The sequence below is a fragment of the Salarias fasciatus genome, chromosome 6, assembly GCF_902148845.1.
Source record: "Salarias fasciatus chromosome 6, fSalaFa1.1, whole genome shotgun sequence".
Classification (NCBI taxonomy): domain Eukaryota; kingdom Metazoa; phylum Chordata; class Actinopteri; order Blenniiformes; family Blenniidae; genus Salarias; species Salarias fasciatus.
Window position 1 is genome coordinate 29,967,417 of NC_043750.1, and position 17,500 is coordinate 29,984,916.

General features: G+C 42.3%; 2 protein-coding genes across 4 annotated transcripts; both read right to left on the reverse strand.

Moving 5' to 3' along the window:
- Positions 1–5,560: 5,560 nt before the first annotated feature.
- On the reverse strand, positions 5,561–6,933 carry acyp2 (acylphosphatase 2, muscle type). The gene is made up of 4 exons (XM_030093999.1): positions 6,838–6,933; positions 6,614–6,630; positions 6,332–6,441; positions 5,561–5,765 (listed from the first exon to the last, which is right to left on the reverse strand). The coding sequence occupies exons 1-4, from the start codon at positions 6,890–6,892 to the stop codon at positions 5,651–5,653; spliced, it is 297 nt and encodes a 98-aa protein (XP_029949859.1). The 5' UTR covers positions 6,893–6,933; the 3' UTR covers positions 5,561–5,650.
- Positions 6,934–6,943: 10 nt separating this feature from the next.
- LOC115390224 (equilibrative nucleoside transporter 1-like) lies at positions 6,944–12,067 on the reverse strand. Of its 3 annotated transcripts, none has more exons than XM_030093996.1 (13): positions 11,960–12,067; positions 11,120–11,256; positions 10,940–11,021; positions 10,022–10,194; positions 9,806–9,945; positions 9,588–9,722; positions 9,391–9,488; positions 9,238–9,307; positions 9,097–9,164; positions 8,762–8,870; positions 8,583–8,668; positions 8,225–8,424; positions 6,944–8,002 (listed from the first exon to the last, which is right to left on the reverse strand). In XM_030093996.1, exons 2-13 carry the CDS (start codon positions 11,143–11,145, stop codon positions 7,891–7,893), a joined length of 1,299 nt encoding a protein of 432 aa, XP_029949856.1. In that variant the 5' UTR covers positions 11,146–11,256; positions 11,960–12,067; the 3' UTR covers positions 6,944–7,890. The 3 variants fall into 3 exon arrangements, with proteins under 3 accessions (XP_029949856.1, XP_029949857.1, XP_029949858.1); XM_030093997.1 differs by having other exon boundaries at positions 11,120–11,225; positions 11,960–12,060; XM_030093998.1 differs by having other exon boundaries at positions 11,120–11,272; positions 11,960–12,060.
- Positions 12,068–17,500: the final 5,433 nt, after the last annotated feature.

Sequence of the window (17,500 nt, forward strand, 5' to 3'; positions counted from 1 at the left end):
GTGTTCCTTAATAATATTCCCTCAGGAAGCTTGTACACGGTGAAAAGTACAGGACCTAAAGCAGAAGTGTGTGGGACTGATTTTAAGAGTCATCATTGACATGAACGAAACCGAATTCGTCTGATGAATATGATTGAAACCAGTTAAGTTCTGAAACTTTAATCCTGATGATATAACATTCCAGTATAAATAGTAAGTTGGTACGTTTTTTTCTCTGAGATCCAACAGGACAAGAACAGAGAGCAGTCCGTTGTCTGAGGCCATGAGAAGATCATAGTATCTTTAACCAGAGCTGTCTCTGTGCTATAAAGAGCTCTAAAACACCAAAGACGCAAATAGGTCAACTGTACAAAAATGTTCATGTATCTGACTTGCAACAACTTTTTCCAGGATTTTAGAAATAAAGGGGCAGTTTTAACTTGCTATATTGCCTGGATGAAAGGGGCTTTTTAAGGAGAGGTTTAACAACAGCTACCTTAAAGGTCAGTGGTGACTAAATATAAATGTATCTAAACTATTGAGGCACTAATCAGGGGAGGTTGTCTTTGAACATTCTATTCTGGATTAAATCCACAAGAAAAGTTCTTGGCTTGGACGAAGCTACAGTTAAGTTCAGAGAGCTCTATAGGAGGGAAGCTGTAAAGCTGTAAAAACTATCACTGACAAATCTGGAGATGCAGTTGATGGGTTTGTGATAGCTGTGGGGAGTGTGCCTTCGTTTTTATCTCTAATAGATGGAATTTTCGTGTTTAAGAAGTTTGCTCAAACTCAAATTAAAAGACATATGAAGTGTGATAGAGCTGAGACAGCCTGGCTAAAGCGCTGAAGAGAAACCTGGGGTTCTTTTCTTCTAATAAGGAGGAATAGTGTCGTCGAAATTGTGTGAAAGACTTTTTAAAGATTGACAGTCTATCTTTCCAATACTTATAATTGAGTTAGATGACATTTCGTCTCTTGTTTTCATGCTGGCTTCTTGCTGGCTAACCTCCTCTGAGCTGTTGCTTTTATCTTCATAGAGGCAATAAAATCAAGGGTGGAGTGAAGTGAGGCGGCTGTAACATCTACAATAAAATCAATACGCATTCCATCAGATCCACAAATGGTACTGTGGTAATTGGAGCGAACGTTGATGGATTACTTCCTTACCTTTAGTCACAGCATTGTTTGACAGACATCTTCTACAATGTAATTTCTTCCCAGGTGCTCTAAAGTGAGTTCATGTAAATTCAAACCAAATCAGGAAGTGATCTGAAAACAGAGGCCTGTGAGGAAAAATGGTGAAAACTGATCAATGTCTATACAATAAGAGAAAACAAAGTCAGACTCATTCACCTCCTTCAAAAAGCCAATTGTGTCTAATCATGAACTAAATGCAATGTAGAGTTATCAATGATGAATGTTCACTCAATGTAATGACTTTTTCTGAACTCAATAGTAAATTGAAGAGAAAGACTTGTCTGTATTGAAGTTGCAGGAAGATACTCAGTAGAACTGGCTTCTGTATTTTCTGGCTTTACTGATAATTTTGAGCTCTGCCTTGATTAGTAATATTGCATTATATCTAGATGGGAGTGTGGGATCTTTGGTTTTAAAAGAAGGCTGATGCTTGTATAGTTCATGTGGGATGGAGAGCAGAATATTCCTAAATCCACTCAATCACAGATAGATAGATAAAAAAAAGTAACAACACTTCTTAAAGTGAGTTTTAATGTCTTGTAATGTCTTGTAATATTGCTACCATAGCAGTATTACTTTAGCATTAGCATTAGTTGAGCTATCAGCACTGTGTGGGTCCGTCAGGCTGATTCACTCATTCACTTCAGCTGAAGTTACATGTAAAATAAAGATAAAAAGCACCAAAGAAATGGTCTCAGGTAGGACTCACCTGATAATCCAGACACTGTTCTGGTTCTTCCATGACTGCTGGACCACTTCAGATGCCCACTGACTGTGGTTGGTGCCCCCTGGTGGTGGCCTCTGCTGATTACAGCACATTGACCACATGAAGCTTTCACAGGGGAAATCCACAGCAGGTCCTGAGAAGCAGCACAGTGGAGAGGAGCGATTCTGATAGAGTGGGGAGAAACCCGCAGACTCACTCATTCATTCACCTTCTCTGCTGCTGTTGTACTGTTGTAAAGAAGAATAATTTGTATTTTTACTTGGAAATTAAAAGAAAAATTAACAGAATTTCTTTTTTTATTCTAATCAGACTGTTCAAATCAGCGATTTGAAGCCTGCAGCCCTGCAGCCCCTCTGATGACTCCACGAAGCTGTCACAAAACTATAAGGAAAACAGTTAGACTTGTGAAATTTCAAACCATTCAATTGTTTCACCTGCACCGACGCTACAGTACAGTAAATCTGCTTAAATTGATAAAACTAAATAGTAAAAACAATACAAACACACACACACACATATATATGTGTGTGTGTATGTTAGATTAAACATGGCAAACAAAGCAAAAAATGTAAAACATAACTGAAATATTTAAAGGTGCAATAAATAATATTATGTCACATAACACTCCCCTCCTCCCCCTCCACCTGTGGCACAGGTTGCCAGTTTTTGGGAGACTTTAAGTGAGTTCAGACAGTTTAAGTTCAAATGGGAATAATTTTAATTGATTTTATAAAAAATGTCTTACGTATTAGCCCTTTAAATTTTTTAAAACAGCTAATGACTAATGAAACTTGAAGTCTTCTTGTTTCTAGCTTTCTCATTTTATGAAGCAACAGTTTGGGTAAATTTGTCTAAACTACATGCAGGTTTCTGAAGGTTTTAAAAAGGTTTTAAAATTTATTTTAAAAGGATAAAATGGCTTTTGATTTACAGACTCTCAGTGAAGTAATGCACATGCATGTGGTGTTGCTCTGGTCTAGGTCTTGGATCTTGGCCTCTTAAACTCTTGGTCTTGGGATGCTCTGGTCTAGGTCTTGTCTTGACTTGGTCTGGGGTTAAACTGACACTAAGGAACTTTTCAACCTTAAAGGTGCTGTAGGCAGCCTTTTGCTAGTCAATGCAAATTTTTCTGTGTTTTCTTTGGATTAAATGTTAGAGTATCCATTGATAATCCTTTAGGAGTGTAGTATAATTGCACTACCACGAGGGTGCAGCGTTTCCATCTGTCTCTATTCTGAGCTGAAAAAGAATCTCGACAGCTCCAGGTATCTTTGACCAATCAGAAGAGCCCATGAGGCTCTAACCATGATTGGTCGAGGGGCGTTCGTCGCACGTTCTTGTGGGAGGGGCTTAACTTGCGTAAGGGCGTGATGTCAGAGAAAACAGGACAGGATTGGCTGTGCTGGGTTTCAAATCGCCATCTTGCTTAGGTAACCCTAAGCAAAATGGTGGAGATGTGGAATCCTGCCAACAGCACCTTTAATAAAACATTTTAATATCTTATGTGATGATACATCGACTTACAACTAGTTGAATGACCCCTCTGTCACGGGCTGAGGGTGTCAGTATTGCTTTCACTTGGACTGAGCAGCTGTGAGGAGGGTGGTAGGAACCCTGCACACTAAAAAACTCCAAATGTGCGGACTGCTTTACGGCATGCGTCACATCATGATATAACATTGTTTACCACCATTAGATTCATTACCTCGTCGCTATCCATCCTTCACACAGCCACTGGAAACAAATGAAGGCGAGTTCAGTCCGACAGCATGCCACCGGGAGCAGCATTTTACGACACCACGCGCTAGTCCTCATGGGAACTGTAGTATTCCTTCAGGCGAAACACTACCGCTTTTGTCCACTGGCGCCGCCAAAATCAACGAAAACTGAAAGTTCCTTAGTGTAGCTTGTTCATGCCCCATATGTTCATGTGCATGTGCGGTCCGCATTGGTCCCTGTAAGAGGTGGAGCGTGGGTCTCAGTACAGAGGGGGCGGAGCATTCTCGACGGGCCCTTATGATAGTAATTTTACCGTTCAACAATACCTCATGCTACCATCAAACAACACACTAATGCTCACTTTTATTGAGCCAAGCAAACCTATATGCCTCAGAAAGCAGAATAAAGTCAAAAAACCAGTTCACAAACTTGTTCTGAAGAACAAATACACATACGCACGCATGCAAACACACACACACTCACACACACAAATTCAGCCTGACAGGTGTCAATCTCAGAGCGTCCGCTGTCCATGGTGCTGAAAACTCAGATAAAAACTCACTGGCGAAATCTGTATCAAATATAAAATGAACGCAGCTGGTCTAAAATTACACAATCTATTCAGATAGATATAGACACAGCTATCTATATCAGAATTCACGTATATTAGAAAAAAAATAGACTCGGCGGTCTCTTATAGTTGAGAGCAACACAAGGCACATTCAAATAAACAGGTGTTTAAGACCACAGCATTCTGATAAAGATAATATTTTTGAAGGTTTCACTGACTCACCAGTGGCTCCGATGTTAGGTTTTGGGTAGTACCGCTAGCGGCTAGCATAGTGTTTAGCATACTGTTTAACTTCCCTCCAAAGAGTTCAGATCAAGTGCAAAGAAAAAACTCATTAATGCCGCACAGCCAATCAGCGCTGGCTTACAGCTCTGATGCATTCATGGACAGTCGTAATGCAAGAATTGACAAATTGGAGCCTACAATCATATGCATATACCTTCTCGCACGCACTGCACATTTTATCATAATAATTTATTTACAAGTAAATGTGAACACACCACATGAAACGGGGCCCTATGACCTTGTGAGCCCTGGGGCGACCGCCCCTTTGCCCCTTCTGTCTCCGCTACAGGTCCCTGTGACACATGAATCGCCATCAAACACTGTCCGCCAGGGTCCGTGTAGATCCCTTCACGGACATCAGCGCCACAGCAAATTAACAAAGCTGGACGCCAACTTTGAAGAGTGACTCCATGAAACCATGAGGTGGCAACCCCATCGTTATAATCCAGGTCAGAAGAACTTAAAAAAAAACATCCAGATGGCAAAGAATTTGTGGATGGAGATAGCAAACTCTGTCAGCAGGGATGAGAAGGCCTGTTGACCGAAGCAGAACTATCTCTGTGATCGCTGTCAAAAGAGGGCGCTAGTGTGATTCCAGAAAAACAGAGCAAAATAACCTCTAATACTAAATAATAATACATTAACAATGTACGTGCTTTGTTTTCAATTAATTTTCTGCAATAAAACAGCACGTAAACAGCTTGGGGCTCCGGAAAAGTTGCCCCGAGGAGGCGGGTCTTAGTAAAGATTTCCACCAATCAGTGTTTAAAAATATAAATGAATGACATGAAATCAAACCAACCAGTGCTGTTTAATGGCTGAGGCTTGGGGCGAATTTAAAGTTGACTGATACTGAAGAATGGTGAAACGCCCCACCTTAAAAATTTTCTTTCAGCTGTGATGCAAGTGTCCAAGTGTCAAGTGTCCATTTTGCATGGATTGGCGCGCATGTGTGAAATGCGTAGGCTACCGTCATTAGCTGAAAATATAGCATGAGAGGCAGAGAGCGCATGCTCCCAGGCGGACTGCGGACTCAAAATAGAAAGAATGAAGGTGAAACATAAAAGTTTTATTGTGTTCTGAGGAGCAGAGAGTCCAACTTCAGGTTAAAGGTGAACAACATGTTATTACCTTGGAGAAAGATTAGCGTGTGTTAGCATGGGTTAGCGTGCTCAGTAGCGGGTACAAAAGCCTTGCAGCTCCAGTTTGGGGATGTCTCTCTCATTGGAGAAAACCGCTCGGTCGATACGAGAGCTCGGGCTTCCCACGTTCTTCAGCCAGAACTTCCTGATGAACACAAGAAGAACAATGACAGACACCAACACTTACTTTTTTACACTTTGTTTTCCCGCTTCAGCCTCTTCACAGAGCATTTGTGCTTTTTATATTTTTAAGCCTGTTTGAAGATTTTTATTGTGCTTCATTTCAGAGAGGTTTGTTGGGTATTTAAATGTTTTAATTTACTTTACTTGTGATTTTAGTTTATGCATCTTATATTATTGTGTTTTTATTTTCTGTCTTTCTCCTCCTGATGACTGCCATTGCTATGATTCACTGTATTTCTGTTTCATGTCAATTTGATGCTTCTTTTTGTCACAGTAGTATCTTAATATTGGTGATAATATATTAATTTAATGGTTATCACTGTGTGATTTTTGATGTGTTTTAAATGTGGTTTGATCTGCTTTCTAATATCAGTTCGATCTTGTTTTTGCCACTTTAGTATTTTATCATTTTTATTTTTTATTTTTTTATTTTTAATTGTGTTATTCACTCTCGGTTGACCATAAGCGTCCATCAGGGGTGTTTCCTGTACCGTGGATCGTTGGTGACAGCGTCAGAGTCAGACTCACATCTCCTTCACCTGATCCTCAGGTCCCTGGATCTGACCCACCACAGTGCCCTGCCGGGTGTTCTTCACCCAGCCGCTCACTCCCAGGCTGCGACCCTGGTCTTCTGTGTACTGACACACACACACGCACACACACACACACACACACACACACACACAGAGGAAAATTTCCAACCAGGAAGAGCTCACTGAAGAGTTCAAAGTTTTATCAGTGAATCTGCACTTATAGTATGAAAAACCAAAAAACCAAACGTGTGTGTGTGTGTGAGAGAGAGAAACTCACCATCCTGAAGCAAACACCTGGACAGAACAAATGCAAGATCAGATCTCATTCATAAATATGACGTCACACACTGATGCACCTGTTTTAATGCGACCACACACACACACACGCACGCACACACACACACACACACACACACACACACACACACACACACACACACACACACACACACACACACACACACACACACACACAGGCATTCATACGGTCATGTGACCTACCCTGCACATTCCCAAATATCTCAAAGTCCACTGAAGTCAGTTTGTTTTGAGCCATGAGGCCGTGGAGGAGACAGAAGAAAAGCAGACACAGAAACATGTCCCTCAAACTGTGCACTTTATTTTTAACCCTGATATTCAACACTCCTGCTCCGCCTGCTAAAATAAAAGCAGCTGGGCTCAGCCGAGGCACCGAGGAGCAGCCAGAAGAGATTTTACTTTGAACGTGAGACAAACTGCTGCCTTCAGACCATGGCACTGGGGACTTCCTGTCTGTACTTGATAAAGTAAAAGTCCTTCTCAAAACATGTTAGAAAACATTAAAACAACAACAAAGAATGAAAGAACAAGGTCAAAATTTTTATTAAAAACAACCTGCTCACACGTCATCAGTTTTAGGCCCTGTTTACATGACTACGTTTGAAGTGAAAACGCATCAATTTTTTTGTTTTCATTTCAGAAAAGTTAAGAATTGAAATGGAAACATTTTAAAACTGATGTCCACTTCTATCTCTCTATCACTCTCTATGAACACTGTGAGAATTCACTCATACTTTGTCTCACACCAAGTAAACCTTTGGCAGAACAGCTACTTCCTATTGTGTTTCACCAAAGAAATGTTATTGTTATTGTTAACAGACATTTTAATTTCTACACAACAAAAGCTGAACTTTTCTCCTGCCAATTAAATATTTCTCTCATGGTGTGTAACTGTTGTAACGGTTACGATTTTGCACTGAACCCCATTGAAACCTTGAATGTGTCTCCGCACACGATGATCATGAAACGTGTTTTAATTAAATTATTTACACTTTTATACTCCACTCATCAGGATTCATCATCCAAAATTGCCCCAAATCCATATATGCAGTATATGAATTACTGCTGCTAAAGTTGCTTTCTGGCGCCTCCCAGAGGAGGCCTGAAACACACTGAACACCACTCATATGAAAAAAGGAATATGAGGAACATAAATAAATGTATTATTATTAATATAAACAGACAGATGTGATAATTGCTTCCAGGTCCAGAGATGAGTTAACTAGCTGTTTTTGTTCAGACCAGCACTCTGACGAAGAAAGACAGAGCCGCTCCCAAAGCCAGGCCCAGAGACAGGAAGAAGGCCATGATCGCTCCAGCTGTTTCAGCCTCATGAGGAAGAACGTTCCTGTAAAACAAACACACATTCATCAGTTCCTCCTCATTGAAACGCATATTTTAACCTCTGTCTTCTTCATGTTCACGGCTGTAACACAAGATGTTTTCCTCTCTAAGCCGGACAGGACATGTGTGTTACAGTCGAATCAGTGAGATGCTCAGGCAGTAGACACGCTGAGATGTTGAGTCAAAAGTGAGATGCTGAGTCAGCGGGAAGACTTCGCTGACTCACTTTGGTCCGTAGCACATGCACAGGCTGGCCAGGTATCCATTGCTGAAGGCGAAGAGCACGATGAAGGCGATGAAGAAGCCGTCGTGGTGGAAGTAGACGGGCAGGTAGAAGCGGGGCTGAACGTTGCAGAGCATGAAGAGCGGAACGAAGACCACACGACACAAGATGAACACCGGGAGGATCCAACTGTCTTTACTTGGCTGCACAAAACACAAACACAAACACACACACGAGTAAAAGAGATCTCAAAATGGACCAACTGGATCACACTGTGATGCCGGGCCCTACCTCCAGGGACAGTGCTACACACAATTTTTGTTGTTGTTGTTGTTTTTTTGTTTGTTTTCATCAAACTCACCCACATGAAGAATGCTGTTAAGCTCCGCCCACTCCAGTCACAAATGTTGAAGAGCAGGAAGCAGCTGACAGGGATGAAGTATTGTTCTGCCGATCACAGGTGGGAACCGTTAATCAATCGCAAACAGCCAGAGGTGGATCGCGCGACCTCTACGTCAGTAGAAGAAGGAAGTCACCCACTCCAGGAGCCTCCATCAGCGAGCGAGGAGCGTGTGTCCGCGGTGACGGCCGGGAAAGTGCCGAGGGTGACGATGAAGGTGAAGCAGACGGAAAAGGCCAGCAGCCAGATCTGAGGGTCAAAGGTCACACCAAGGTCGCAGAAAGAAGGTCTAAGGTGAGCGGTTTAGAATTGTTATAGATTTAAATGTATACATTTGATCGATAGTATTGATTTTGTTGTGGAAAATAAGGTTTGTTGTTGGTCTGCTGTTGATTGCATTTTCATTCAATTTTGCTCATTTAAAAAGTTTGTATGTTTTCTGCTGGAATCTGCTAAGCTGCTGCACGTCTCCGACCTTCTTAAAGATATTCAGCACCGACACCTTCTGTGGTCTGGTTTGATCATCTGCTTGGTCTTTACTCTCTGAACAACAACAACAAACAACATCAGCGTTCGCACAGGTCTGCTCCGATCAGCCTGCCTCATCTGTTTTTACCTTTCTGCATCAAACCGACGGCGTTCTCGTCAGACCTCTGCTTCCTCTGCTGGTAAAACTGGAAGAACTCCTGCACACACACAAATAAATCGTCAGTTTTTTTTTTGTGTGTGTTTGTGTGTATGTCTGTGTAGGTTTGTGTGTGTGTGTTACCAGTTTAGGCAGCAAGACGTAGGAAAGGATGGAGAGAAAAATGACCCCACAGGCAGTGATAAAATAACCAAATGCAGCATCGTTAATTTCAGATCCGCCTGCGAGAAAGGACAGAAGGAAGAAAGGAAGGGAAAGAAGTTACTTTTTGTTTTATTTATTCATCATTTATGGAATGTTTATTGATAAAGTGCTCAGACTTGCGATGGCGCAGATCATGGCGAAGGCAGCAAACGTGCCGGCGAGTCCTTGGCCACTCATGATGGGAGTGGTGTAGGAAGCTGGCAGCAGGCCGGCCATCCCAAACAGACTGCCCTGCAGCACCGCACCAAAGGCTGCAAACAAACAAACAATCGTCTACATCCAGCTCACTGGCACCTTCATCAAAAATGTCATAAACAAACAGCGCCAAGCTCACAGTTGATGATGATAATCTTCACCATGGTGATGGAGAAGAAGGGCAGTGGCTCCATGGGGACTTTGATGAGGACGACGGTGATGATGAAGACCAGCAAGATGACGGCCAGGCTGCCCATCACACGCAGGCGCTGGGGGATCCTGATTGGACGGCAAGGAGGAGTTCTGCGGTTGGCCGGGAGCCGGGCGGGCCTGCAGCGGGCGGGGAGGTACTCACAGCGAGTGCAGGAAGGAGGTGAGGCAGGTGCACAGCAGCAGCGGCACCATGGCGCACAGCGTCATCACGTTGTTGAACTTGGCCTCCAGGACGCTGCGAGAGTCGCCCGCCGCCTCCGTCTCATTGGCCGAGCGGTCCACCAATGAGGGATCCTTCAGACGGCTAGTGAAGTACTTTGGAGGAGGAGGGAAGGTGAAAGTCCACAAAACAACAGTCTATTACTCATCACTCATAATAAACTCTTTATTTTTCAATGAAATTGATTGCACGTTTCTTATCACAAGCTATCATTTTATTTGCTCTCCTCATATTGATGTCTTATGGGTAATTCCAATTCAGAGATCAATAAATCATTAAAAGTAATTCACTCACACAGACTTTGTTACAACTAATGAATTACAATGTACACATTGCTTGAAAGTATTTTTTAATCAAACAGTAGTTAAAAGTAACATATTACACCTTACTCTTCACAACACTAATCAGTAAAAGTTGTCTCAGTTTGGGATCCTGACTTTCAGATGTTGTCTTTTACCCATTCCTCACTAAAGGCAAAAATCTATTGCTGGACTTGTACTCCCAGTTTTAAGGGTAATCTATCATATTTGGCTCAATCAGATCAGATCAATGTAATCGTGTACAGTTCAAGAACTTTTTAAAAAAGTAATGCTTTACACATTACTTTATGTGCTTATTCGCAAATGAGTCAACATAACAGCCACAGAATACTGATTAATCACTAAAGCAACGTGAGAAAATTATACATTTCAATCCACTGTATCAGAATCAGAATCAGCTTTAATGGCCAAGTTTGTGCATCACAGTCAAGGAATTTGACTCATTGGGTGAAAAACACGGTTGTTTAGAATTTTGACAATTTGATAAAATAGGGTCACAAAACAGGAAGTGATGTCATACCGCCGTGGCCGTCATGAAGAAGTTCCATGGAAGCAACGTCCCCAAACCGAGCATGAAGAAGATCAACCAGACGGCCAGATACCTGAGAGCAGGACAAAGTGTGTGTGAGTGTGTTACTCTCACAAGTTACATCTATAAGTCACACAGGTCTTAAATCAGTAAACACTTGTTTGGACTCACTTGTCTTTTGGTGAACTGACAGACATTTTGCTCTGTAGTCTGAAGGGCCTGAAGACAGGAAGACCTGAGGACCAGGAGATGTGAGGACCAGAGGAGTGGTGTGGATCTGTGGGGGTCCAGATGGAGTCTGTGAATTTCTGTGGATTTTAAGGACTAACAATGAAATATAATGAAACATATAGAACTCTTTCAGGCTGAAAAACCTTTTGCCATGATGTATTTTTATAGCTTGTCAGAGTAGAATATTCTATAAAATTAAAGTTTTTATTTGTATAAAATGTGAACTAACTCAGACGGAAGCTTCCTGAGTTATTCCCACAACTACAGTGTGTTGAAGGTCACTCAGACTGTGTATGTTTTACCAAAGGTCTTTTTATAGGGAGAGCACAGGGTGGTGTGTTCAAGGGCAATCGGGCTTTTAATGAGACTGACTTTACTGTCCTGAACATCTCTCGGCGGTGTTACCGCAGCAGGTGCCGTCAGGGACGGCGGGACTGCTCGTCCAATCACAGCTTTCTACAAACCATAACAGCTTTTTAATGCCTGCCCTCAGAAAGTGAAGACAGCAGCAGCTTTAAATGAGCAACGCCAACTGTGTTGACAGAGCTTAGAAGATAAAATGAGACCATTACTGGAGATCGTCGCTGTGTTTTCAAGATTTCTCATTAAGAGACGACAGTGAAAGAGAAATCTGCTGATTTGAGCCAAAACAAACCAGATGACAGAGATTGAGCAACATGGTGCGTTCAGACATCCCGGAGGAAGTGAGTCCTGTGCAGTGTGTGTGTGTGTTTGTGAGTCGTGAGACAGCAGCAGGCTTTCTCTCAGTCGTTCTCCTACCTCTCAGGTCTGCTTATCGGCTGGTATTGAGTGGCGACTTCGACGTTTTCCCGGCTGACTCTTCCTCCCTCCGTCACGCTGTCTGGCCTCCTCTCTCGCACCCTCTCCTCTCTCCTCTCTCGGATCCTCCCCTCCCTCTGCCATCTCAGCAGAATCACTTCTGCTGACCTTTGACCTGTGATATCAGTGACTGGGTGGACTTTGTGTGTCATGACGAGGAGCAGATAGCAGATCAGAACAACACGCAGCAGGAAGCGGTGCAGGTGTCGTTTCACTTCCAGTCACCTGCACTGATTGGCGTGAATTAAGTTCCAGTCAGGGAGATAAAAACTCCAGGCCCATTCGAATCTGGCAGTAGCTGGAATTTACAGTCACTGATGCTGCTGTGTGTCATTTGTCCACTGGGTGTTGCTCTGTCTCAGTCGCACAAGAGGTTTGAAAGTGTGTGAGACCCAGAGCTGGAGCACAAAGTTAGAGATGATCACATTTAGTCAACTTCTCATTTCATGCTTCTCTGACAGGCCTTGATAAAAAATATTGTGATTCTTCTTTGCCTCAGTCTCAGGTTGCACAAGTCCTGTGTGTGAGGGTGTGTGTGTGATTTTGTGTCTGCTATGCTGAATGTTCCTGTTACAATAAACAGAGGCCATACATTCCTACTTTGGACTGTGAGGAATTTCCACAAGCAGTTGGATTCCAGGGATGAAGACAGAGGCGATTACTTTACCTAATTCGAGCCCGAGACTGACCTCCTCTGTATTCTCCCTCAGCAGTCTTACCTTGTTCGGTATGGTGGGACTCTCAGCAAAAATTGGGCACTACTGCTTCCAGTCCTCACAGATATATAGATTTCAGCTTGTTGCTGCATCATTCTCCAAAGGTGATCTTGCTGAGAATAATCCCTTTCACCAATCTTCATTACAACTTCATTAAATATTCTAAGTGCTTTCAAACTGCTGTTATGGATACATTTTTCCCTCTATATCTATATTTTCATGCTCTGTCCTCCTCTGTCTGACTCAAGAGGATAGAATACGCTCTTTATCAGTTTTGTCAACCTGACAAATTTTCGAATAATAAAACTATTTCCTCTTACATTTACCTATCTCAATCTTTGAAACTTTACTGATCATTATCATTCAGCCCTGGCTGTGAATCAGTTTATTCAAACACAACATGAGGGAAGGATAAAATCCAACGTTACACCGTCATCAGTCACAGGAACAGCAACACAGAACATTTTAAGCTGAGACGAGATCAGAGGTCTTCGGTGAAAGATCGGCGTCCGATACAACAACACATCTTCAGTAAGGACGACGACACGGAGCCTGAAAGGAATGAAAAAACAGTCACGTCATGTGACATGCGCATGACATGTGAGGTGTGAGAGAGTGTGACATGTTGTGACATGGCGTTGCATGTGTGTAACATGGTACGACACATGTGTGTCATCGTTATGAGTGTGACATGGTGGAGCATGATCTGACATGTGTGACATCATCCATATGCGACCTACAGTCAGCTTGCTGATGATGTCATGGATCCGGGCGTCTTCAGGGGCCTGAGCCGAGGTGGAGCCGGGGCCGAGGGAGACCTCTGTGAGGGCGGGATCCTCCGCACTGCAGACACATACTTATGTTTCAATCTCGATCACAACACTCAATACTTCTCAATGTCACTGCAGCGTCCGTTCGCTTAATATTCAAGAATGAAGAGTTTAGTGTGTCAGCCAACAGCTAAAGAATCAGTGTGATGAACGAACTCTGTAACATGATGGAAACTTGTGCTGTTAGCTCCAAATCAAAAGCTAAACCCTGCTATCTGTGCAGCTCCCAGGTGTTTTGGCAGGTTCATCTGACTCGGGACAGTCTGTCGGGATGCCGTACCTCCTCTTCCCCTGAAGGATAAAGCTCAGGTACTTCTTAGCTGCCATCTGTTTCCTGAAGCGACTGTACTTGTTGGTGAAGACAGCGTCAGAGTGACGTTTGACAGGAAATTGGTCTTCTATCTTGTCGTCACTGCACAGAGAAAACATGCAGCACTGTGGTTATATTAAATTGCTGGGCTTTATATGGTTAAAGTCATCTCTTAAACACAGTTTACTTCATTAAGAAAATCAACACGTAAAGTTTCTTCTGTAGTACAGCAAGGACCTAGTTTATTAAGATTAAGACCCTGTGTCGTCTCAAATGAAGTGTGCAATAAAGTAAATCTAAAACCACTTTATGCCATGAAAATTCTTTCTTGCCCTTTGATGACCTAGAGACAAGTTAGTCGACTTGTTCCTCCTCCTCATATCTCCAGAGAAGCAGTGAATACCAAAAATATAATGCAAAGACTAAAAATCAATGCGAGAAAAGAAGTAAAGGGGTAAAAACAACATCAACAACAAAAGACAGAGATAATGTGATTTCGCTTTATTCCATACATTGTTCCCCTCCTCACATCTGTAGAACAGCTGTGAATGCCAACATTTCTGAGCTTGTTTTCTTCTGACAGAAAATTAAAGCCAAAAACAGCTTTCTACTATTAACCAGGAGGTATAGCAATATATCACTTTCTCCTATGAACACTTACATATCTTTATTTACACCTAATTTTATTTATTTTTGGCCTTTTTCAGTTGGCTTAAATCAGGCAGATTTGGGTCTATTGTGAACACATCTGTGCATTTTAACAGCTCATCCAATCACTCTCTCCCTCACAAAGAGAAAATACTTGATGTATTTCTGGGTTTTTTTGTTTGTATTTTGGATCAGTTATTTGAGGAGATACTTATCATTGTCGTACTGGAGTCGTTTGGTGATCAGGGAGTCCAGATAATCTTTGGCTGTCATCTGACTCAGGAGACGACTGTAGCCACTGGTGAACAGTCCGTCTGCGTGTCGAGTCAATCTGAGAGCGCAGAACAACAGGAAGGATTTATTCTACTCATACTTTAACCCGTCTTTCAATTAAAGCTTCCTGCGGATTTTTCCAGTCACATCTCAAACCACAAAAACCAGCACAAACCTGGTGAGATAACATGTTTCATTAAAATAATTTACACATTCAAAAATTATCAGTAAAGGACGACTGGCTTCAGACAGAGCCTGCCTCAGACAATGGACTGACACAAACAGCTTCTTTCTGACAGGATAGCACTGTCTTCTACCTCAGACTGAGGATTACAGTTCAACCGACCATGAGCTGTCTCAGACAATGGCTTACCTTCGACCTTTGACAACTACGCTATATGGACGGTCTGAGACGGTGGATTACCCCTGGATTATATTGGACACTGCCGTGGACATTAAGCTTCCTTGGACACGAGTAATCAGTAAATAGACAGTCGTATATAATCTGAGAAAAATACCTAAGCAGTGAATTCATTGACATTAAACTTCCTCAGATGGGTAGTGGTGTGTGTAGGACAGTTTTACCAGACACGCTACTGCCTCATGCTGTGGATTGCTTCAGACTTTGTATTGTTTTGCACAATGCATGTTTTTAAATAATGAAATCCTCCAGAATGCAAGCTCAGAAAGGGAAATCCTCTAATATAACGAAACTGGACAGACCTATACAGTGGACTCAGAGGCGGAGTGGGTCTCAGTACAGAGGGGGCGGAGCATTCTCGGGCCCTTAAGATAGTAATTTTACCATTCAAACAATCCCTCATCCTACAATCAAACAACACACTAATGCTCACTTTTATTGAGCCAAGCAAACCTATATGCCTCAGAAAGCAGAATAAAGTCACAAACCAGTTCACAAACTTGTTCTGAAGAACAAATACACATAAGCACGCACACACACGCACACACACATACACACGAATGCGGCCTGATAGGTGTCAATCTCAGAGCGTCCACTGTCCATGGTGCTGAAAGCTCAAATAAAAAGTCACGGGCTACATCTGTACCTTTTTGATACAGCTTAAGTATAAAATGAACACAGCTGGTCTAAAATTACACAATCTATTCAGCTAGATATAGACACAGCTATCTATATCTTTTGGAATTCACGTATATTAGAAAAAAATAGACTCGGTGGTCTCTTATAATTGAGAGCAACACAAGGCACATTCAAATAGTCAGCAGGTGTTTAAGACCACAGCATTCTGATAAAGATAATATTTTTGAAGGTTTCACTGACTCACCAGTTGCTCAGATGTTAGGTTTTGGGTAGTACCGCTAGCGGCTAGCATAGTGTTTAGCATACTGTTTAACTTCCCTCCAAAGAGTTCAGATCAAGTGCAAAAGAAAAAGCTCATTAATGTCGCACAGCCAATCAGCGCTGGCTCACAGCTCTGATGCATTCATGGACAGTCGTAATGTAAGAATTGGCAAATTGGAGCCCACAATCATATGGTATACCTTCTCACACACACTGTACATTTTATTATAATAATTAATTTACGATTAAATGTGAACACATCACATGAAACGGGGTCCTATGACCTTGTGGGCCCTGGGGCGACCGCCCCCTTGCCCCCACTCTGGCTCCACTCCACTGTCTCAGACAATGGACTTCTTCAAACAATCGACTGTTAAAAGGTTTGAGGAGCAAATGTATTCCTTTTCTGAAGTCTAAATAATTTGAATTAGTATGTAATTTCAAACTTAAAAAAATGCAAACATTTGGCTTGATGTAAATTGTTCAGCTGGTTTTTCAACTTGTATCTCTGCTTAACATAACATATTTTCCTCTCTTCCTCTGACCTCTGACCTTCTCCAGCTGAATGCTAATAAACAAGCTTGTATGATGCACATTGGATAAAAATGCATAGTGAATCCTGTTCTGAATAGCCTGACTTTAAAGGAGCATCTTGTGTGTTGTGTTTTTCTGACGTGAAGCAGACTGACTGCAGAACACAGCAGTGATTTACACTCAGTGTGACAGCAGACTGAAAGGCAGGAATCGAACCTGAGGGGCAAATCATGTGCTGGAGCTCTGAGTCAGAAGGTCAGGACGCAAATAAAACTTTATCATGATACATCACTAAGCCGGACCGACATCCGAGGCAGTTTAAAGGAGACCACATCCACCAGCTCCATCTTTCCCCTGCAAAATCTCAGACGGTTTTAATCTCGATAATATGATGACAAAGAAACTTAAATCTGTCTTTATTTTATTAGCATGCAGTCTGACGTTCTTTCAGTTCTGATATGGAGTGAAAAATATGAACTGACAAAAGTTTCGGTGTTTTCTAGAAATGGAAAGTTTACCGAGTTAAATCGTGGATAATTTTCAGGTCATCCTGGTCCCAGTGACTCTCGTCTGTCTGAGATCTGTAAGGAAACATCTACAGTTAGTGATGATAATAATATCGATAATAATAATAATGCATGGGCACATGCTTGTTTGTGTTTCTCTTTGCTTTTACTCCAGACCTGTCAACCAGACCGCTCTTCCAGGAGCATGTGCTCAAGACGGCAGAGCTCTGAATCACTCTCTGCCAGTCAACGGCTTCCGCCACAACAAGGCCACAGCGCAGGAATTTTCGGACAGGCGGCTGCAGCAATGCAGTCCCTCTACCAGACTGTTGTGGTGAAGAGG